The sequence below is a fragment of the Lepidochelys kempii genome, chromosome 2 (genome assembly GCF_965140285.1).
Source record: "Lepidochelys kempii isolate rLepKem1 chromosome 2, rLepKem1.hap1, whole genome shotgun sequence".
NCBI lineage: Eukaryota > Metazoa > Chordata > Testudines > Cheloniidae > Lepidochelys > Lepidochelys kempii.
The window spans coordinates 187,109,287-187,133,651 of record NC_136381.1 but is presented as its reverse complement, the minus strand read 5'-3'; the positions used below and the strand labels follow the sequence as shown (position 1 = coordinate 187,133,651).

General features: G+C 43.4%; 1 protein-coding gene across 2 annotated transcripts in view; it reads right to left on the bottom strand.

Moving 5' to 3' along the window:
* Positions 1 to 9,421: 9,421 nt before the first annotated feature.
* GLB1 (galactosidase beta 1) overlaps positions 9,422 to 24,365 on the bottom strand; it is a 72,369-nt gene continuing 57,425 nt past the window's right edge. For both annotated transcript variants that reach the window (XM_073333087.1, XM_073333089.1), the window contains one exon: positions 9,422 to 18,822. In XM_073333087.1, coding sequence (XP_073189188.1) covers positions 18,562 to 18,822 — 261 coding nt within the window. In that variant the 3' untranslated portion in view covers positions 9,422 to 18,561. The remainder of the gene's footprint in view (positions 18,823 to 24,365) is intronic.

Here is a 24,365-nt window from a genome sequence, read left to right as displayed (position 1 = left end):
CAGAAAGTAGCACTAACCTTGCATGACTTGAGCTCTGGGTTCACATGCTTGGCTGTACCCATTGCTATCAGACTTGCATATTCATGAGAACTACAAACCACATCCTAAAACTGAAAGGCCATTTTAAAAAAAAAAGCTAGAAAGTCTGCAGTGGCCACCTACAGGCTGTTGAGGGTAGGACAATTCTCCAGCTCTCTGAACCAATGATCCAATGGCAGACTTTCCTGGTATAAAGGAAAATAGTGTCCAGAGTTAAAATTCAAGTGAGTGCTACATAAAAATGTAGATGGCCAAAAAAGTCTATATGAATTTTCCTCCTGATGTCCACAAGAGCACATGATTTGCTAACTTGATTCAGGCTACCATGAGGGAAGCGTCCCATAGTATCTAGCTCCAAATTTTCCATGCAGAGAAGAAAATAAGCAGAGAATTGTTGTTTAAGCTCAGTGATCCCATGTCCAGAAAGCTGAGGCATGGCATGAGGAGTGCTGAATAAGCTAAAACCACTTAGTTTTCCTCCTAATCAAGAAATGCCTCGCAGCTGTTCCGACTTTACATTCCTGCCCCTGATAATCCTGCAATAAACATATTCCCCACCTTCACTATTCCCACCTCTGTTCAACACTTTCCACTTAGAGATTCCATACACCTTTGAAAAACCCATTGCAAAGCACTATAGCTTGGTTAGCCTTTTTACTAGGCTTAGGGAGTGAATTTTTTGCATGCTGAGTTTGTATACCCCAAAGTAGATCCAGAGACCAGTAACTAGCTAACAAACGCTGGACTTTACCATGAGATCTCCAGGGGTAAGGGGAGTTGTGAGAATGCATATTAGGACCTGAGAGTTGAGTTGAGGGTGAAAGAAGGGGCCACAGGCATGCAGGGAGTGAGGGAGAAAGGATCAAAGAGATCTTTAGCCAACCAAATACAAACGGATAGGGTAGGGGTAGGCATAGCTTCAGTTTCAGTTTGTAGGACTGAAAAACATTAAAAAAGAGTTTCATTTTTCCCAAATCAGTTTTTTCATTCCCAAAAGCAATGGGAAGAATCAGCTTCTCTAAAGAGAAATGGGAAGAAGAGACCACTGGCAATTGATTCTTTCACTAATTTAATCCCTTTGCTCGGCATCTTACTTGGCATATTGACGTGCAATTTGTGCTCAGACCCTCTCTTTGCTCAGTTCCTCAGGAACCACTGTGAATTCTCAGCTAGATTTACTAGGAAGGTAGGAGATCTGACAAGATGTTGAGTAAAAACATATGGTACAATACAGGACTAAGAACCATTACAATGACTGTAAGGGTACTTAATAGAAATACATTAGAGCAGTGGTTCCCAAACTTGTTCCGCTGCTTGTGCAGGGAAAGCCCCTGGCGGGCCGGGCTGGTTTGTTTACCTGCCGCATCTGCAGGTTCAGCCGATCGCGGCTCCCAATGGCCGCAGTTCACTGCTCCAGGCCAATGGGAGCTGCTGGAAGCGGCACGGGCCGAGGGACGTACTGAGGCTGGGCAGAGTTTAGGCTCTGGACCTCTAGGCACACATTCCAAGTGCAGACCCTGTATCTGACCCAGTTGTTGGCAGTGGGAACCATGTGGTCAAATTGCCTGGGTCCTGCAACTAGTGCCAGCTCTCCCAAACCTCCCTAGTAGCTGGGGCATGCTCCTGAATTCCACCAAAGCTGTGGACCCACTCGGTTACTGTTTCCCTCTTTGGGGACTGTGTGACAATGAAAGCAAGTAACAGATTCTGGAAACGGATTTCTAAACACACACTTTAGTGAGATAAAGCATGAGAGCCTTACAGATGCAGGCAAAAATAAACAAATGTACATAAAACTCTTCCCTTTAGTGTCCTCACCACTCTAAGAGCCCTTTGAGATTGGGTCAGTCTTTTCACAGTTCCAAGTCTCTCTTCTTCTCCTGCCTAGTCTTGCCTCCTTCTTCTGGTTGGTAAGAGATACCTACTAAGAGCAAGCCATGTCCTTTTATAACTTCCAGGCCCCTCTATCTTGGACCCCCTGGTGAGCCCCAAAGCTACTATCAGGTAATTCATTGCTTGATTACCACCCACTTAAAGTCCAGACAAGAAAAACTGGATTCTTGCAGCTTGGCCACCCTCTTTAGCATAGTCGTATTGCCAGGGCAAAGTCATTCATCGTTAGTGACCTTGAACACGCTGCATTATTCACCCTCTCTCAACACCTCGTGGAATTCCAGTCCAAGATGGAGGCAAAAAGACATCAGAGAAGGCCCAGGACAGTCCCACAACCAAAATGGTGCTCACAAAACAAAATTGAGTTTGCAGTTCAACATCAATACATGTAGACATACACTAAGTCACTAGTAAAGGAGGAAGTTATACATCACCATACACCAGTAAAGGAGAACGTGAGAGCGCATGAATCAAGGCTTCAGTACCATTTTTGGCCTGGTATTTTTTTTTTAGAAATGGTCTGTTGTAGTATTCGTAAGCCGTGATGGAGAGGAGAGGGTGAAGTGTGATTATGAAGCCACAGGACCAAAACAAACAAATACTACTTTCAAGTGCAATATCCGTTCTTGTGGGTAAAGAGAACTGTGCCCAGTGCAAGCACAAGTCACCCACAGAGCATCTGATTAGCTTCCATCAGCACTATACGCAGTCTGTTGGCTCAAAATTTGGATCATGTACTCAGATTTAAACAGAGATAGCTCTGTCTGGACTGGGCTCCAAAGGATAAAAAGCAGAATGTTCACATGATACACAACTGAGAATTGCTGACTTACCTCTTTTATTTGGGCATAAGCTTTTTCAGATGCATGGAGTGAAAATTACAGATGCAGGCATTATATAATGACACATGGGGGGTCATTATATAATGCCTGCATCTGTAATTTTCACTCCATGCAGCTGAAGAAGTGGTTTTTTAACCACAAAAGCTTATGCCCAAATACATCTGTCAGTCTCTAAGGTGCCACTGGACTCCTCGTTGTTTTTGTGGATACAGACTAACACGGCTACCCCCTGATACTTGACTTACCTCTGACACTTATGGTTTTGACATGACTAAAACATTAAAATATCCCACGTTTCCAATATTCTAGCTGGTGATCTCATTATAACAAAGTGAGCTATCCCCTTTTCACATGGACTTCTCTAGGCACAAAAACTACTGGCTGAAGGAAAATGTGTGTGTTCAGCTTTCCATATGACCAGTTTTGGCAATACTGACATCATGTGGCTTGGAGCTTTTAATTGACAAAGATTATTGTTTTGGTAACAGCCATTCTCTAAGTGTCCAAGCTGCCATCTGTCTGGACTGCAGTGATTACTGACAAGCTCAGGGGCACCGGAACACAGGGGACCAGGGGCCATGGCTCCACCACTTTTTACTGGCCAAAAGGCTGAGCGACAGGGTGAAAGAGGCGAAGAGGAGTGAGCGGGGGGCAGGGTCTTGGGGGAAGAGATGGGGCAGAGACAGGGCCTCAGAGAGAAGGGACAGTGCGAGGGCAGGGCCACGTTTCGGGCGCCGGTGGCTCTCCCACCTTTAAGGGAGTTTCTGTCACCCCTGGCCAAGTCTCACGGGTTTTAAAAGGTTAAAGTTGTGGGCCTACATGTGTGCACCCTTGAAGAAAAGGTTACTCATCTGTGCAGTAACTGTAGTTCTTTGCTAGCAGTGTCCCTTTAGCCAAAACATGTGCCCTACCCAGCCTCGTGCCCCACACCAAGCCTACATAAGGCAAACAGCCATTACTTTCATCTCTACTACAAAATCCCACAAAGGAAGGTCCAAAAGGAAGTTCTTTGGAACCTACTCCAAGACACAGCCCCTAGTTCTGAGCGGCCAGACCTCAACAGAGGACCGCAAACAGGCATGTGTGAGAGGGAGAGAAGGAGATCCCCCTGCTGCACTAACAAGACGCAAGTACTAACTTTGGAGTGAGCGAGTTTGCTTGGCTGTTTGTTTTTTTCTCTCTCTTTCAGGTTATTTCAGTTACTGGGTCAGTTGGGATTGTGTGTCTGGGGACTGTTTGAGCCTTTGTTCCCTGGATCATCCTTGATCATCTTTGATCAGCTTCAGTCAGCTTTGTGATCACCCTCCCCCTGTGTGATTAACGAGGGAGTAGGGCTGACCTAGGAGAGAAGGCCTTAAAAGCCAGAGGCTAAGCAACCAAAGGGAGCTAGCCAACTAGGGTCCGCCAACAGGGGAGTTTGAGAGGGAGTTTGTAGGAGGGAGTTGTAATATAATCGCTATGGTTAGGAAGGGCCGCATCACCAGTGCCAACGCTGCTCCTGTCTCCTCCACCTGCATCCAGACAGACAACCTAACCATGGATACCTCTACCCAGATCCTGGTGTGGATTTGCAGAGACTGTGGCCTGCATTTCCCACTCTCAGGAAGCCGGGGGGTGGGGGGGAAGGGGAACACGGACTATCCAGCATGAAAGGTGCCTGCTGCTGGAATCTCTCAGGAAGCACGTGGGAGAGCTACAGGAGGAGGTGGCTAGGCTGAGGAGCATCCATGCCCATGAGGAATTCCTCACATAGAGACATCCAAGGATGAGGAAGCTATCCAGCTACAATCCAGGATTGCTGTCACACCACCGGGGCAGGAGGATATGGCTCTGTCACAGGAAGGATACCAGCTGCTGGTTACTTCTGGCAGCAGGCAATGTTCAACCCCTACTCCCAACCCAACCACGATGGTGATGGAAAATAGATATGCTGCTCTGGCAACTAGCAATGAGAAATTACCCCAAAGGTGGAGGAGGAGAAGACATGTACCCCCAAGGTTGGGAGGATCACAGCCACCACTCCCAGGAGGTAACATAGGGTAGTGGTGGTTGGTGACTCTTTTCTGAGGGGGACGGAGGCTCCCCAGAGGTATGCTGCTTGCCAGCGGTCCATATCCGAGACATTACGGAGGGATTGTCGAGGATCATCCAGCCCTCTGATTACTACCCCATGCTATTCATCCATGTGGGCACTAATGATACTGCGAGGTATGACCCTCAGCAGATCAGAAATGACTATGGGACTCTGGGAATCAGGGTGAAGGATTTGGGAGTGCAGGTGGTGTTCTCTTCGATCCTTCCAGTCAAGGGTAGGGGCCCAGGAAGAGACAGAGACAGATAAATCCTGGAGGTGAATGCCTGGCAGCGAATATGGTGTTGCTCGGAGGGATTCGGCTTCCTTGACCATGGCATGCTGTTCCAGGAAGAAGGACTGCTAAGCAGAGATGGGGTCCACCTAGCGAGGAAGGGGAAGAGCATATTTGGATACAGACTGGCTAACCTAGTGAGGAGGGCTTTAAACTAGATTTGAAGGGGGCAGGTGACCAAAGACCACAGGTAAGTTAAGAACATGGAAAACTTGGGGGGAAATCTGTATCTTAGATGTCTGTATATGCAAGAAGTATGGGGAATAAGCAGGAAGAACTCAAAATGCTAGTAAATAAACACAACTATGACATAGTTGGTATCACAGAGACTTGGTGGGATAATATGCACGACTGGAATATTGGTATAGAAGGGTACAGCTTGCTCAGGAAGGACAGGCAGAGAAAAAGGGGAGGAGGTGTCGCCTTATATATTAAAAATGTACACACTTGGACTGAGGTTGAGATGGAAATAGGAGACAGACTTGTTGAAAGTCTCTAGGTAAGGATAAAAGGGGTAAAAAACAAGGGTGATGTCATGGTAGGGTCTCCTACAGATCACCTAACCAGGAAGAAGAGGTGGGTGAGGCTTTTTTTAAACAACTAACAAAATCATCCAAACCACAAGACTTGGTGGTGATGGGGGACTTCAACTACTCAGACATCTGTTGGGAAAATAACACAGCAGAACACAGATTATCCAACAAGCTCTTGGAATGTATTGGAGATGATTTTTTATTTCAGAAGGTGGAGAAAGATACTAGGGGAAAGACTGTTCTAGATGTGATTTTTACGAATAGGAGGAATTGTTTGAGACTTTGAAAGTGGAAGGCAACTTGGGTGAATGAGATTGATAGGAAAAAAACCCCAGAAAACGACCCTATAATCATGTAAAGCTACGCTGCTGTCTTTTTTCTATGCTTATCTGTCCTTTCTACTTTGTTTATGGATAGAAAGAATGTGAACTGTGTGTAACCTGCACTCCCTGCTTTTGGGGAGAGAATTCCTTATACAGATAAGCCTCCATGCTCGTACCTACCCCAGAACTTCAAACAGACTGGGTTAACCGGTTCGAACTGGAAGAGATATCACAATGTATGTTGAACCAAGCTATAAAAGCTCATCCCTGTTCTTTGTTCGGGGCTTCACCATTTTCCTCTGAAAAGGAATTGGTGAGCCCTTCAGCTGTCGTATTTGCTAGCAATAAAGTGCCTCACTTTATCAAAGAGCCAAGACTCTGTGTTTTGTTTGGCTAATACAGAAGTCCAGGGAAGGCTACCCTCCTAACCCTAGACGGGAGGGGAACCCTTTTTCCCTAACAAGATCATGAAATGATAGAGTTCATGATTCTAAGAAATGGTAGGGGGGAGAACAGCAAAATAAAGACAATGGAGGCATACTTTAGTAAACTCAGGGAGCTGATAGGTAAGATCCCATGGGAAGCAAGTCTAAGGGGAAAAACAATTGAAGACAGTTGGCAGTTTTTCAGAGAGACGTTAGTAAGGGCACAAGAGCAAACTATCCCACTGCGTAGGAAAGATAGGAAGTATGGCAAGAGACCGAGATCTTCAATTATCTAAAAGTCAAAAAGTGAAAACTAGGTCAAATGACAGAGGATAAATATAAAGAAATAAACACAAGTATGTAGGGACAAAATTAGAAAGGCCAAGGCACAAAACGAGATCAAACTGGAAAGAGACATAAAGGGTAGTAAGAAAACAAATACATTAGAAGCAAGAGGAAGACCAAGGACAGGGTAGGCTCATTACTCAATGGAGGGTGTGGGGGGGAATAATAGAAGAAAATGTGGAAATGTGCTTAATGACTTCTTTGTTTTGGTTTTCACCAAGAAAGTTGGTGGTGATTGGACATCTAACATAGTGAATTCCAGCGAAAATGCGGTAGGATCAGAGGCTAAAATAGGGAAAGAACAAGTTAAAAATTACATAGACAAGTCTTCAAGTCACCAGGGCCTTATGAAATGCATCCTAGAATACTCAAAGAGCTGAGTGAGGAGATCTGAGCCATTAGCAATTATCTTTGAAAAGTCATGGAAGACGGGAGAGATTCCAGAAGACTGGAAAACAGTAAATATAGTGCCAAGCTATAAAAAGGGAAATAAGGACAACCCGGGGAATTACAGACCAGTCAGCTTAACTTCTGTACCCGGGAAAATAATGGAGCAAATAATTAAGCAATCAATTTGCAAACATCTCGAAGATAATAATGTGATAAGTAACAGTCAGCATGGAATTGTCAAGAACAAATCATGTCAAACTAACCTGATAGCTTTCTTTGACAGGGTAACAAGCCTTGTGGATAGGGGGGAAGAAGTAGACATGGTATACCTTGGCTTTAGTAAAGCTTTTGATACGGTCTCGCATGACCTTCTCATAAACAAGCTAGGGAAATGCAACCTAGATGGATCTACTATAAGGTGGGTGCATAACTGGTTGGAAAACTGTTCCCAGAGAGTAGTTTTCAGTGGTTCACTGTCATGCTGGAAGGGCATAATGAGTGGGGTCCCGCAGGGATCAGTTCTGGGTCCAGTTCTGTTCAATATCTTCATCAATGATTTAGATAATGGCATAGAGAGTTCACTCAAAGTTTGTGGATGATACCAAGCTGGGAGGGGTTGCAAGTGCTTTGGAGGACAGGATTAAAATTCAAAATGATCTGGACAAATGATGTGAAGTAAATAGGATGAAATTCAATAAGGACAAATGCAAAGTACTCCACTTAGGAAGGAACAATCAGTTGCACACATACAAAATGGGAAATGATTGCCTAGGAAGGAGTACTGCAGAAAAGGATCTGGGGGTTATATAGTGGACCACAAGCTAAATATGAATCAACACTGTAATACAGTGTTGCAAAAAAAGCAAACATCATTCTGGGATGTATTAGCAGGAGTGTTGTAAGCAAGACATGAGAAGTAATTCTTCCGCTCTAGTCCACACTGATTAGGCCTCAACTGGAGTAGTGTGTCCAGTTCTGGGTGCCACATATCAGGAAAGATGTGGAGAAATTGGAGAAAGTCCACATAAGAGCAACAAAAATGATTAACGGTCTAGAAAACATGACCTATGAGAGAAGATTGAAAAAAATTGGGTTTGTTTAGTCTGGAAAAAGGACTGAGAGGGGACATGATAACAGTTTTCAAGTACATAAAAGGTTGTTACAAGGAGGAGGGAGAAGAACTGTTCTTAACTTCAAAGGGTAGGACAAGAAGCAATGGGCTTAAATTGCAGCAAGGGACGTTTAGGTTGGACATTAGGAAAAACGTCCTAACTGTCACGGTGATTAAGCACTGGAATAAGTTGTCTAGGGAGGTTGTGGAATCGCCATCACTGGAAATTTTTAAGAGCAGGTTAGACAAATATCTGTCAGGAATGGTCTAGATAATACTTAGTCCTGCCATGAGTGCATGGGACTGGACTAGATGAGCTCTCGAGGTCCCTTCCAGTTCTATGATTCTATGATAACACCCTGCCAATTACACTGTGCAGAAGCTGGAGTCCCCAGAAAACCTGATCCCGATGGGCTGTCAGGAAAAGTTCACCTGCCTTATTGGGAGTGGTGAGCATTGTATGCTTAGCATGTGCATTCTGTTTTGGTAACTGTTAATAAACAGAGAATAAAGATATTAACGTGTAAGTTTCTTTCACCGGTGAAAGATCGTGCAGAAGAGTACGCCCTGAGCCCAGGACAGGTAAGGGTGGGTTCCTTTCAGCTGGAGCCCATGAAAGGAAAGGTAAATTGGGGTGCCTAAATCAATGGGGTTATGCCTTGAGCCCATGGAAAGGTAAAGGTGGGTGTCCTAGAGTGTGTGGGTAACACCATAGGGGGACATATCTGGAAGAACCACAGTTACTGCTCAGGGTGAGAAACCTTATCTTCTTCTTCGCGTAGTGTAACACTTTGGGATGCAATTCAGCCCAGTGATAGGTTGTGTCACCTCTTGTACTATAACCCTGGATGCCCCAAAATGCTTCTGATACTTGTGGCTCCCAGGCTGGGACACACACACAGCCAGCATACACTCTGTGTTCTGTAGCTGTATAGCTCTGATTCAACCACTTTGAATCCAACAACCTGCCAGTAGTCATCACAGACACACACTTGTCTTTATCAGACTTGGTTAATGTTAGCAGGTGACCCCAACACACCCCCAGTCCCTAACTTTCCCAAACCCATGTGCTTTGCAATATTCACTTCTCTCTTGCAGCATTCAGAGGAATAATAAGGTCCATTTGTTACCTTAAAGAGACAAAACCCAACATCTTGCCACATTAACTAGAATTAACATTCACTTTAATTCAAACATAGCATGGCTGGTTTAGATTAAAAGTAAAACAAGTTTATTAACAAAAGAAGAAAGGATTTTAAGCAAGTTCAAGTATAAAAGATAAAGTTAGAAATGGTTACAAGCATATAAAAATGAAAACACACATCTAAGAGTCTAAAACTTAATTTAGCAAGGTACAGACTTTGTTCAAGATTACTTTTCTCACCCACGGCACCCCAGCCAGATGGCTGACAACCCTCTTGGTCAGGATCTCCTCCAGAAGTCCAAAGCGTTGGTTCCTTTGTCTTCCTAGGTAAAAGAGAGAACTTGGGGTTCTCTGCCCCTTTCTTTTATAGCCCAGTGAACCTTTGAAATGGATTCTTCTGAAGGTTACCCCTCAAAGTAAAGTTTATTCAAGCTGTGCAAAAGGCGACATGGAGTCTGATGTTGAAGGAAGCTCCATGCTGTTCCTCTCCTCTCCCCCCCCCCGCCCCCACTGGTGTTTGCTAAAATGCAAATTGTTCTGTTTCTTGCCATCTCCTCCCCTTGCTAGTTTTATGGCCCTGTTTACTGCTAATATGCAAATTAGGGCAAACCTACATTCCTTTGTTTAGGATAGACCTGTTTCGCATCTTTACCTAGGCAAAGCTATCTGGTTTTGAACATGTGCTAGTATCATCATACAGGGGAGTTCATAACTTTACATATAATGTTGCTACTTACATTTCATTACATATTATTGACCAAGATGTTATTAGTTTTCAAATGACACCACGCTAGGCAAATTTGGTGCAAAGATTAATACAATAGTGTGGAGGGTGTGAATATAGGTATACTTAGGGGTCACAGTGTCACTCTGGGTGCTCCACTTCAGATAACTCCAAAGCAGTATCTCCTCAGGGAGGAGTAAGCTGCAGAATTGGGTCCGGAACTGAGGACAGAACCACACTGCCAACTGCCACATCAGATCTAGAGGCATGGACCAAGACACAGTGCTTGGAGAAGGTATGTATTGAAGATGGTGTAACAGCTCTGCAGATCTCAGATAAAGAATGGGGAAGATTCAAATCCCTGAGCAACTCATCAAAACTGATGTTTTGATGCCAGCTGAGTATTTGGGCCAGGTGGATGAGCGATTCTCTCTCTCTGGAATCTATGTTTCTTTCTGGGGGGTTTAGTGGGTCTTTGGAACTCAGAGAATTGAACCAGACAGGAATTTTCTTTTGTTCACAGGGGTGTAAATTCCCAGATATCATAATGTGGCCATGGAGTCTTTCAAAGCATGCAGGGCCATATCTGTTGCCTCTTAAGACAACTTCAGACCATCAAAGGGTCCTCTACAGTGCTATGGACCTCTCTGGGAAAGCCAGACAGTTGGAGCCAGTACACCCTGTGCATAACTGCCGTTGCCATAGAAATGGAATATGCTAAGGTGTCTGCTGCATCTAGGGCTGCTTGAAGGGATGTCCAGCCCAGTAACCGTCCCTAAGCAATGATGGCCTGAAATTGCTCTCTTTGCACCACTGGAAGGTGCTCAATAAAAGCAGTAAATTTTGTCTAACTTATGTAATTACATTTTTCATGATCTCCTTGTACTTCACTCTGAAACTATAGGGTTGCAGATGAGTAGGACTTCCATCCAAAAAGGTTCAAGTGCTCCTGGTCTTTCTCACAGAGGGTCACCTTGGTGTGGGTTGCTTCCCTTATTCATCCACCACCAAAGAATTAGGTGTCGGGGGAAGAGGGAGCTGTGAGAGAATAAAAATTTGGAGTCCTAGGTGGGGACATAATATTTTTATCTGTGTGTTTATAACTTGGCGGTATTGTTGCTGGGGTCTGCCAAAAACTGGCTTTGCTGGATCCAAAAACACTTCATTGATAGGTAACACAACTCTGGGGCATGTTGCCGGCTGTAGAATGTACAGCAGCTTATGTTGTGATTCTTTGACTCTTCAAGTGGTATCTGCAGAACATTTGCCACCTGTTTTATGTGGACCTGAAATTGCTGGAAATCATCGGCCACAAACAGTGGTGGAGGCATAACCACCTCATATGGAGATGACAAGGATATAGAAGTTGGAGTGGTAGCCTCTTTATCTGCCCTGGATTCCTGCTCCTCAAATATCTTATCCTGAAGAATGGGCTGGGGTGAAGGGGGATTGTGTATCTCTCTCTTTTCTTGGTGGGCAAGACTTGGAGCCTTGGAAACTTGTTGTCTGTATGCCACCCAGGGTCCCAGTATGGCCATTGTGGGGGGCCATATGGGAGAGGAGGTGGCATCTAAGGCTAGTCCCTCTACCTATGATGTCTTTTCCAAAAGTATTGTTTCCCTCTGCAGGTATCAAAGAGTGGCTTCCTGTATGGACAGGTAGGAGAGCCCTGCACTGAGACAGAAGAGACCAAAAGGAGCTCTCTATCATTGTCCCCTAGATGTGTTGTCCAGTGGAGGAGCCCCAGACGAAAAGGGTGGTGAATCAGACAGTACCAGAGATAGATGGGAGTATGGTGATCGAGTGGGTCTTGGTGGACGTTCAAGGTGAGACGTTTTAAGCTTGTAAGCGGTCTTTTAGGAGGAGGTTCCTTAGGAAGTGAGTCAGAGCTCCTCTTCTTATGAGGTCCCTTGAGTCTTTCCCTTACCGGGGAGAGGCGAGCCAAGGTCACAGAGATATTGGATCTGCCCAGAGACCAGTGTTCAGGGCGGTTCTCCTCACCTGGCTCTGAAGTGAGCTTAAGGGAGCGCTCCACCATTAGTAGCTTCAACTTAATCTCCCAGTTTTTCCTTGCTTTGGATTTAAGGGCCAGACCTAAATTACACTTCTGAGGAATGTGTGACTCTCTAAGGCAGCGAATGCACTTGGGGTGGGTGTCACTAATCGGGATAGCTTCCAGCAAGTGAGGTAGCATTTCAACCCCAGTGAGCTGAGTATGCCCTTCCAATGAAGGCAAGACTCCCGGAGGGAGGGGAGAGGAATAAAATGGATTGTCTCAATTTAGCTAATTAAAACTAAACAACAACCAGGAGAAAAAAAACTTTTAGCTGAGGCAGGTTCAAAGCAGACACACTAAAGCTCCCTCTCAAGCCACGGCAGTTGTAAAGGGACAGAGCGGTTTGCCACACAGCCTAAGGGTGGGACACAAGACTGTGTAGGGCACATGTGCGGGCTCAAAGGACACTGCTAGCAAAAATCTCTGATCAAAGTTGTATGGGGCACACGTGCACCTGAAGTGGAGCACACAGACATATTTGAACAACCACCATTTAATCCAAAGGTTGCACAAAGCTTTAAGACACATTAAGTAAACATCGCAACACCACTATGAGGTAGTTAGGTAGGTATCCCTGTATTACAGAAGGGTAACAAAAGGCAGAGAGAGGCTACAAGGACTTGGACTAGGTCACATAGCAAGCCAGTGATGTAATTTTTGAGGACTGTAATATTTCAGTTATGTATGTGGACATAAGTATACTTTCTGCCTATAGGTTAAGAAAGTGATTCTGACTTAAAGAGACATTAAAGCAGCTCCTAAAATCTGTTCTGAGCATATTACTAGAAAGGAAAACTGTACCACATCTGACAATAGGCATTTCATCACGGTCTAAATTCTGTATGTTCAGATTAATAAAACTTGTACTACTATCTGTAACAGCACCATCTGATGTCTCCTAATAGTGTTACATGCAAGAGAAGTAGAAATAGAACCCAGGGCCCCCACTTTACAGTTCCCTTCTTTAACAACAAATCACAGTCCACACTGAAAACAGCAATGAGTGGGGCAGGTAAATAGCTGAAATTATGTCTATTTCCTACATGTAAAACATCATACCCTCCCTTACACCTAATACTTGTTTGTATCTGTCAATATTAGATTGTAAGGTCATTGGGGCAATGCCTGTGTGAGGCCACATGTTGAGTAAAGGCCCAAGGTAATAGGTATTATATTATGCTTCGCACACAGCATATAAAATGAAGCCAAATAATCTGAGAGATTTAACAGTATCTCCAGTGGCAACCGTTACAAGAGCTAGGTGTTGGAATTATTCACCATTAGCCTCCCAACATTTATGTCCCAGCACATATTTTCTTTCATGGCTGGGAATGATTTGCCATATGGCTGTCATATAGTTAAAGTGCTGAATCGCTATGAAAATATATTTAAATGGAAGTGCAATTCTGTGAACACTTGTACCCACAAAACCCACAACCGGTGTGAAACTCATTCTGTTCCATTCCGTACTCTCAAAATGTGGCTCTGATGTATTAATAACACTTAACCATTTCTTTAACTCAGAGTATATGTTCCAAGACCTGTACAGACACAGGTGCCACAAAAAACACTGGGAACACTGTATCCCCAAAATTAAATACTCCAGGGGCCAACATGTGAAACAGTCCCTAAACCATTGTATTTTGCATATGAAGGACTGCACATAAAGGGATTAACCCCTTCTATGTTAACTTCAGGGACTCTCTATCCAGTCCACCTTATCTGGAGCCTTCTGAACTTTGAAAGCAACAATGGCCAGAGTATCTGGAGGAAGGTCAACTGCTAGTGAAGGGAAAAGGACTGTTACAAAACTAGAACACTGAGGACTAGAGGACCTTCACTAGGAGAGGCATCATTCCGTTCCTGCTCTCTCTTCACATGCATCTCTGGGCAGGGACAGGACAGAGCCATTGACTAGAGGAGAAGACAGTAACTGAAATCGGTAGCCATCACCACTAGGTGAGAGGGCATATAGTTGCATTTCAACTAACTGAAAGGGGGTTCCAAAGAGGATGGATCTAGACTGTTCTCAGTGATAGCAGATGACAGAACAGGTCTCAAGTTGCAGTGGGGGAGGTTTCGGTTGGATATTAGGAAAAACTTTTTCACTAGGAGGGTGGTGAAGCACTGGAATGGGTTACCTAGGGAGGTGGTGGAATCTCCTTCCTTAGATGCTTTTAAGGTCAGGCTTGACAAAACCTTGGCTGGGATAATTTAGTTGGGGATTGGTCCTGCTTTGAGCAGGGGGTTTGCCTAGATGACCTCCTGAGGTCCCTTCCAACCCTGATATTCTATGATTCTCCTGACACAGCAACCATTCCTGGACCTCCGCAGCCCAGTCCTATTGTTCTTCTTTGCTTTAGACAAATCTTATAAATGCAGCTATTAATCAAAAATGTTCCTTGAGCACCTTATATTTAGATATACTAAACCTAGTTCCTCCCACACTACTCTAAGGGCCCTGCCACAGCCCTGACAGAGTTCCCCCAGCTGCACATTCACCAGGCTGCTGTGCTTGGGTGCTCCTTAGCTTCCCTTCAACTGAGTAGGCTATAGCACTATATCTTTTCTTGGTCTCTCTGGCATGATTCTGAGGACCAGACTCTCTTGCCTATTACCCCTTCAAAGAAACAGGACCCTGCAACCCTGTTGCTTTAGGTCTCCAGGACCACTGCTGACCCCCAGATTCTCCAATAGAGTAAGCAAACCATTTCCAACCTTGTGGGTACGCTGCATTTACACTCCACCTCTTCTAGGACACATGATAGTGGAAGCAGACAGACACATATGCTTTGTAAGACTTTCAAAATACAACTGCTCTTTACTTTAGCTAGCGCAAGAAATAGACAAATCTAGACACAACAGTACAGCTGTATGCATTTCCCTGTCTCAGTTTCCTCCCTGCTTGAGCATTCTTTGGTTTTAGGTCGGAGTCCAAAGAATCCAGGATCCCTCCTCCTGCACATGGCTTCTTCTCTCAATTATGGAGTCCGCTGCAATCAGGTTCCCTCTTCCTCGGATGGTCCTGCAGTTCAGGAGGACCCCTCTGCCATGAAAGCATGCCCCTCTGCTCCTGCCCAAGCTTCCTTGTCTCTGCGAGTCTCTCCATCCAAGTTGCTCGGAGTACTTCTACATAGCAAAAGACCCCACCACTGTAGCAAGTCTCAGAGCCTGGGTCAACTGACTCCCCTCATCAGGTTTCAGAGCACTGAAAGAATAGCTGTTCTATTCTTTCAGTGCTCTAAAAGGCTCCAGCCCAAGTGTGAACAGCTGCACTGCTATATTTAGCCCTGCAGCAGGAGCCCAAGACCACTGACCTGAGCTCTGAGACTTGCTGCAGTGGGGTTTCTTTGCTGTGTAGACCTACCCTTAATTTCTGTTTTTTTAAGATCCAGTGTTAACACCTGATCTCTTTGTTCTGCTTGTGGGAAAATTCCACTGTTCCAAACCCTAGTCCCCATGCAGTGAGGCTGGAGAAAATTGGATTTACCTATGTGACCATCTCATCAAGATTTAACAACTCTCCATTGTCCCTGGTCCAGGGAATATGTGACACAGTCCAACACCATATGGCTGACTTCATATACACTGAGGGATTCAATGATACAGCAATTTCATCAGATGAACCAGAATTCATAAATTGTGCAGATTACACAAGTCATCAAGTCCTCATCTTCTTTCTGCTTTCTCTCTGCTCTCAGCATGCCTACAGTTGAGGGAAGACTCCCTCTTTAAAGAAAGAGACTTGACTCACTTTGGATAAATTCAAAGGAAGCAAGTTGATAGTTTATTAAAACATTTAAAGTCACTATCTCAATCCTTTGTTCTTTAAGGCTCCTCCTTTCACACAGAGTTTGCAAGACTGAATTAAAACCAAAGGGGAGCAATAAGTAGAGACATAGACTGCTATAGAAAGCCAGCTTTCACTGACAGCAACAAGAAAAGATTCTGCATGGTTGCAAACAAAAATCAGGGGCTTACATCATGATTAGTAATTAACTGGAAGAGAATGGAAGACCCCAACAAGTGATTTGTAATATGTTCCCAGAGGAAGAGCGAAAACTATTGGATGCAAAATCTTCTTCATCTGTGGCATCAGACGATGGAAAACACAATCACGTTTCAGGCCTATTTAAAAATTTTTTTCTTTACGTTTCCAGTCAGTCATCGGTTTCATTGTGACAGTGTGTCTCATCACAACGCCATGGATGTTCCATCCGGACAGCAATGACACACTTGGGCCCTGATCTGATCTCCCTTGCACTACTGTATGTTAGAAGCAACTCCCTTAAAGTCAGCAGTGTTACACGGACATGAAACCAGCGTAAAGGATACCAGAAAGAGGCCCATAAGCTGTGCGCGCCCTGGAGAACGGAACCTATTTTTATTGACCAGCTTGCCCTGGTTTAAGCATAAACAGTTTATTGAATTCACACTAGCCATGTTTACTTGTGTTCTGAACCATTGCAGTTTTGCTTCATGCCCATTAAAACCGCTTAAAAATGTTCTGTCGACACATTTTTTGGAAAGAAAATGCCTTTTTGACTATGTGGATTTCCCCCGCCCCTGCTTTTGTCAACATTTTCAGGTTTATGTAAAAAAAAAATCAGTTTGGGGGTTTACAAAGAAAAGTTAATTTTGTTTTTGTCAATTTTTCTGACAAGACAAAGGTCATAATTTGCCAACCAGCTCCTAATGTCCACTGTACCAGAGCCAAGTAGCCTCTTTAAAAGCAGACCTCATTACCCCAGGGATTAAGGAGGTGGGTCAGGTGACCAACTACAACAGCATAACAAACAATCTGGGGCTGATAGTATGGGGATAGTCATGGGTGGAGACAGGAGCAGGAAAAGGCTGTCTAGAGGCTAAGCCAATCTAGAAAAAACTGCAGAAGGCTGACTGACAAACCAGCTGGGACCTGCAGAGACCAGGCTTTGGGAGAGAACCTGGGAGGGGGTCACCACCCTTCGTGGGCCCAAGGAGGAGACCTAGAAAGAGAGAGACAGTGAGAGCAAGTCCAGGAAAGGACAGTAGGAAAGACAGAGAGAGAGGCCTAGGGAGATGAAACAAGGCGTGTAAGTGGACTTTCTCTGCTTGTCGAATGGTCACCTAACTAGAACCCAGAGTAGAGAGAACGCCTAGAGGTGGCATGGAACTAGAGGTGGCGTGGAAATTCCTCTTCAACTCTGCAGTGCCTCCAGGAGGAGGACTACTGAGCCCCAGCGAGTCCCAACTCTTGTGATTTTATCACAATTCTTATGTTATTGGGTATTTTTCTAAGAGCCTCCGCTCCTGGAGACTATTACATGAAGCTCAGGTTTCAAGATATCTAACCCCCATGGTGGCAGAGAAAAGCTTGAGAACGTGACTCAAGTGTACCTCAAAGGTCAAAAACCAGAAGCCAAAACGGGGAGAAAAAGTAGTTTTTTCTTCAAGTCTCATGATTACACCAATATCATGATTTTAGACTCATGATTTTTGAATGCTAAAGTCAGGTAAGACTAACTGGTTCAAAAACCCTGTTTGTGGATTTGTTTTGTTAATTCCAAAAGGAGTGGACTTTGTCACTTAGCCAAACAGCTAAATCATGCCAGGACTTGGAGCTGGGGGACCTGCAGGGGAGTCAGTGAGTTAGCCCAAGGGGAAACTGAGGCAGACCTGTGACCAGAAGCCACTTGCTAACATCCACATCAGTGCTGTTTCACCATTTCAGTTGCAATGCACTCTAGGTATCTACCCCACAATTCCTGTCACAGGTCCCAGAAGCAGCAGATTCTGGGAGAATTCTAAAGGTCACTGGGAAGGTTTCTAAAGGTGTGGGAAGGGGGGAGGACTGATCATGCTGGCAGTAAGCTACTGCAGACTGAAACAGTAGCTACACTAACCAGGTATTTAAGCCTGGAGGGAAACAAGTCAAATCCAAATGGTACTTAGCACACACAAACCCTCTGGATACTTGTTTGTGGACATTAAATGTTTATAAGCATGGTAGTGGGGCCACTCAGTTCTTAGCAAGGTAAATTTCTCTATGTTCACAGAAGATGGTAAAATGACTAGTTTAAGAGGTTCCTTTTCATGCTGTCATAGTTCCCAAAGCTATCTGTTTACTAAGACTTTGATGTTAAATATTATCTTCCATCTAAGTCAAGTCTCATGCACAACAACTTACGCTAGAATCTTCACTTTTAAAGGAGACCCTGTATTTAGTATCTCCTGTTACCAAACAGCTATTCTTTCAGTGCTTTGAAAAAATTTCCACAGTTAAACATACTTATCGATTTTTAACACTGATTTTCCCCCCGAAGAATGTAGGATTTGAGAGTGTGGGGAAGAAAAACAGGAGAAGGTAAGGGGACACATTCCTAAATAATCATAGAGGGTCCAGCCATAAATCTTTAGTGAACAGGTTCCGGGTGTTGCTTTCATACTGCAGTGTTGCATTGATATCAGGTTTGTCTACAAATTCTATGGCACATTTCTGAATGCCACAAGGAGACCGCTCCAGTTCCAACACTGTGATATTGTTTGGTGACGATGAAACTAGGATGTTGCTTGGAACAAATAGGGTCACTTGAGGACCACGGACTGGCCAGTAACGACCAAGGTTAAAGCCATTGATCCAAATTTGTCCCTGCCAAAAGAGAAACAAAAAAAATTTTTAAGTCAAATAAAAATTATTAAATTAATAGCTTATTTAACCTCTACTATACTGTGGACAGGAATTGAGCCTTCATGTTTCATATAATGAAACACTATATTTTGATCAGGATAAAATATGCTGGGATTTAAATCCTGATCAAAACATACTTTAAAAACAGGCAAAACAATCATAGTTCCTTGATTAATTAAAAACAGCATCAACATTTAAAAATGAGATGTTCAAAGAAAATTTACCTTTACTAAAAAATGAAGACTTGCAAGCCAAGAAAATAAATTAGCAGTATGCATAAAAGACCAAGGAGACAGAGAACAACTGTGTCCCAGGCCAGCCAATACTTCTTGGGAAGCTTGAAAAAGTGACTCTTGGCAAGTTTAACTGGAGACATTTGGGAGCAACAGAATTTCTGGCTGTTGAGTTTGTGTCTCACCTGAAGCCATTCTCTGCAGAGCTCTGTGAAGCTCAATATTTTAGTCGTCAGGAGCTTCTGGAAAATCTTCCCTTTGGTTTTATTTCAAGAGGGAGCTACATAATGTCCTCCCCTCTCCCAGCCCTGACTTTGCTTTAAGTTTCAGGTTAAAACAAACCTGAAAACAAAATTATATTTGCTTAAAGGTAACTGGTAAAGGAGGGGGGAGGGGACTTGTTGAAAAAGGGCAATGAACAAAGGTCTGAGAGTTTTTGTGCAAAAAAAGTATTTATTTGCAGCTTGTTTTGGATATCAGAAATTCAGGCGTTTCCTACCCTCAAAGTCTCTATGGCAACAGGAGAACTTGACAAATAACATCACAAAAGAGAAACCTGAGCAACTGTGAAGAAAAAGTTAAACTTTTAGTTAGACTGTTAAACTGTGTTTCTGGTGGGTTTTGTTGTTGTTTGGTTAAAGATAGGTTCTAGTGACCACCAAGACTTAGGAGAAAAAATAATACTCTTGTTAAAGTTGAAAGACCCAGACCGCATCTGGTAATGCGAGATCTCACACAAGCATCTGAGACCTCCAAGAAGCCCTCTTGCAAAAAGAGGGATGACTTGACATTGTTGATGTTTCTAACGTAAAAAAAACAAGCTTAAGAAAGCCATTCAAAATATTTCATCTTTTAAACACATCATAAAGCAGAAAAAAAATACCCCCAAGCTCATTATTTTTAGAAAAAAATCTTTGTAAGTCATCTTTAAAACTGTGACATTTCATACCATTTCACTGGAATTGTAAATGGACCCACATTCACTCAAAACTGAATCTCGGTTCATGAACGTTTCGACTGAACTGGGCTGTTTTGAGTTCATAACAAAAAGGAAAGTTCCACGTGTTTTTGAGGTTTAACATGCCACCCAGCTCCACTGTCTCATGAACGCCCTTTCTGTGTTAGTCAGCTACTGGCTCAGAACACTGGGACTTCAATGGACGAGAATTCAACAGGAGCAGGTGAATTAAAGCATCAATTTTCCCCCATATAAAATATTCTTAAGTTAAGACCAGGGGGAAAAAATATAAGATGCACGGCACAAAGGAAGAATGATGACTAAATAAAAGGGTTTCTATAAGGCATTGGGAAGGTAGGACTTTAACAGCATCGTTGGTGGCTTCCGAAAAACTTAGGGTAGGTGAAATTGCAATGAAAAATGAAAGGCAAATTCTCTCAAACATTGATCATTAGTAGAATATTAAAAAGAAAAAGGTTATACTGCAGTTGTGTTTCTGTAAATTCATTTAAAATCTTTATAAATCAATTTATGTCAAATTCATAATTTTTCTCAAAAAGCCGGTAAATTCGCAAATGAGGGTGAGTGCAACTTTCCATTTGCTTCTGTGGCCTAAGATCCTATCTTGCTCAAGGTGTTAATAAACTTTAACCCCAAACATTTTTTTTATCAAATTAATCTCATTCTGTGGCTTGTTTTTGCGGTCTGCAGGGAGAAAGAAAATATTCTGCCTCAGTGCTTTACTTCTGTGATCGTTTTAGAGTGAAAGAGGGCATGAGAATTGCTATAAGTCACTGTTCCACACACAGGATGAATTCATTACTGTAATGTAAAATATGCTCTAGCTCAATGAGAACTTGTGGGTTGATGCAGGACTTAGTGGGGGAAATTCTAAGACCTATACAGAAGGTCAGATGAGATGATCATAATGATCCCTTCTGATCTTCAAGTCTGACTGTTTACTTCATACAATTTCTTGGAAAATATGAGCTCAAAGGTTAATTTGCAAGGAGCTGTTCTTAAGTTTACAGATTATGCAGCATGGTTATGAAATCATATGTCCATATATGCCCCCAAATCTACTAATTTATAACATCCATATAGACTAAATAATATGTTATACAAAATAAAAACGGAAGAACCAGCAATTAGAAACAGAAAACTTCCTTTATATGACTAGATATTGAACTAGAAACTTCTGCTGAGTTGTGAACTATCTCAACTCTGAAAACCCTTTTTTAGACCATACCATTAAGTTCTGCAACAGACAGGAGTCTCTAAACCACTGTAGTTGTTTTTTAAACAAGATACAGCACCCTTGATATGCTACAACACAGCAACAACTTAACTTTGCACTCGGTCAATTAAAGCCTGTGCAATTTTTTAGGAGTAAATTCAATACCACTGACAGTGCTAGATTGACAGTCTTAGACTTTTTTTAAACTTTATCTTTATTGTTTTTATATAAAATATTAAAACATAATGAAACAAAACATATATAAATACAAGCACAAGCATATAAAGAACAAAATACAACATTATTTCTAAAACATGGGAAAAAACAAAACAAAACAAAAACAAAAACAACCTGTAGAGATCATGCAGGGCATCAATTATTAAAGTGACTAAATAGATAAATAAGTGAGAACATAACCTATGAGTATTGAGGACTAATATATACTAAACTGCACAAATATGCAATAGTTTCATGAGTAACCAGACAGCCTCATATTTTTTCCAAGCATTTCTATTAGACAGAGTCATCTTTTCCATGAATGCAGTAATAGAGAACTCACTAAGCCAGTCTGTGTACGACTGAGGAATTGCAGAGCGCCATTTTCTCAAAATAACTCTTTTGGCCACTAATACAGTTATTGCAATCCGTTTCTTAATGTTAGTCTTACACATTTAAAAAAAAAAATTCTCAAGAGTACTGTATGAAAGAAAAAGACTGCCAGTGTAATGATGATTGACCATGCACAGTACACTGATATAGCACAGAGTTGCAACTATCACTCATTTGGAGGGAGGTACTTTTATTTTGTCTTATTTTCATAGCGATTTCAAAATCTCACTCACGATGAACAATTGCTACTTGTTTTCAATGAAGTTTTAAAATTTTATTCATTCAGACTAAGATTGCCCAATAATGGCTCTGAAGTATACAAAAATTTCATAGCAGAAAACTATTTTCAACTTCTACCAATACTGTATTATTCTGAAGGCTCCTGTGGACTTGATAAAAATGTCAAAAAATCCTTACAGTCCTTCATTAACAAATTCACGGTTATGCATATATAGTGAACCATGACATTGTAAAGGGTGGGTATGTGGAATCTTTGGCCATGATGCTAATTCTACTGAATTTGCAGGAATCTCTCAAATCACATTCATGTCATTCAATGGCAAAGACAGAAAGGTTGTGGAAACTACCTAAGAAGCATTAGGTTTCGGCACTTTTAAATGGTTCTGTTCCAAACAAAAACCCTGGATCTAAGTTCATCCAAAATTTGAGAGTTAGTAGGTTTTAGAATCCAAATCAGAATTTAGCAATTGGCCTATGTTTCCATTTGTGGGATAAACAAAAGATCTGGAACCTGTGAATGGCCTGAACTTTGAAGAGTGAAAAATGAAGATCCACATTTTCTTTTATAAAGACGCATCATTGTGGTCATTCTGCTTCCTTCTTTGAAAACATATCACCCTACATGCCCTCCTCTAGGTGCGAGATTAGCTCCAAATCAGCAACTGGTATACCTGCATCCGTGCAAACCCCAAGTGTTGCCAAGGAGAGCCATGACTTGCACCAGTTGCCTGTGTAACCCTCAATCCATGCAAATCACTGTTTTTCTTGACTACAATTAGGGCTTGTGCTGGTGCAGCTACACAGGTTGCTATGGCTGAATCCCAAGATAGCTGGGGCTTAACCAGTTCAGCATTAGGCATCTCCACTGCTCCAGTTTCCCCTCTCAGAAACCTGTAGGCTGCTGCAGTGCTTGCATGCAGGAGTCTTTACTGCATTGCAGCATTGAGGTGACTTCGCTCTCTGGCTAAGTCAGAGTTCACCACTTCCGGAGCATCAAAAACAAAGTCCAGTGGCAACTCACAGTCTTCTGCCCTACACTCTTCCAGGTCACAGCAGTTCTCCCCGAGGGTCTTAGGCAATCTTCAGCCCTTCCACCAGGCTCAGCTTCCTGCCTCTAATTAATCTTCCCACATCCCATAGTAGCAGCACAGAAGGGGACTAATGCCCACCCTCTCCTACAGGTTCCATCTTATAATTGGGTTATTTGCCTTTAGTCACTCAAGCTCTAGCCTTGTCCTTCAGTTTTCCCCAGGCCATATTCCTCCATAAGCCTTCCTCTAGCTTCCCCTCTATATAAACCCCCTTCCCAGGGTCTCTCAGCTGAGTCTTCTCCCAGCAGGCTTCTGCTCCCAGCACTCTCGCTCCCCAGGCCCTCTGCCTGGGAGTTAGGGGGAACCTTCACCCTGCACATGCTTTCTCCCCACCTCCACTCTCAAAGTGGGCTATTGGCTCTCCTTATGTACTTTGGCTGGTCAGTTGACTGCCATCCCCAGGACTCATTCCCCTCAGCTAGGGAGAAATTCTGGGCTTGTCTGCACACAAAATTGTACTGCTTTAACTATACCAATATAGGTAAAGTGATACAGAGCCTTGCAACCCAACAGGACCCAACTACAAGTGTGGGGTTCGGGTTGGGTTGGAAACCAGCCCACACTCTCAGGCTCGGGTCAGCTCTGATCACTTCCTCCTGCCTGCAGGGTTGGCACGGTGGCAGCTGCATGCCCTGCTCCTGCCACCTCACTGCTCTGTGTGCTGCCAGGTAAGAGGTGCTGCAACTCCTTGTCACACTCACTCCACAGCACACAGTCAGGTGGCGGCCGGCAGGAGCAGCTCACGCAGCTGCTGCTGCACCAACCCTAAGGGCAGGAGGTGGCTGGCAACAGACTGCAGGCCCGGGATGACCCACCAAGCCCACACGACAGCACTGAAACAGATTCGGGAGTGGGATGGAGTGAGAGTTGGGTGTGGGTCGGGCCTGAAAATGACTTAACCCTTTTGGATCAGGTTTGGCTTGGCTGTGCTCAGGCTGGGTTCAAGTCCAGGTCAGGCTTGAAAATTAGGTCTGGGCAGACCTCTAAGGTGGTACAACCCCTCTAGCATGGATGCAGTTATAGTGGTATAAAGGTGATTATACCAGTATAGCTTATTCCCATATGGGAAGGGGAATCAGATGTACTGGTATAAGGCATCTTTATACAGCTACAGGTGCATCCATACTAGGGAGTTG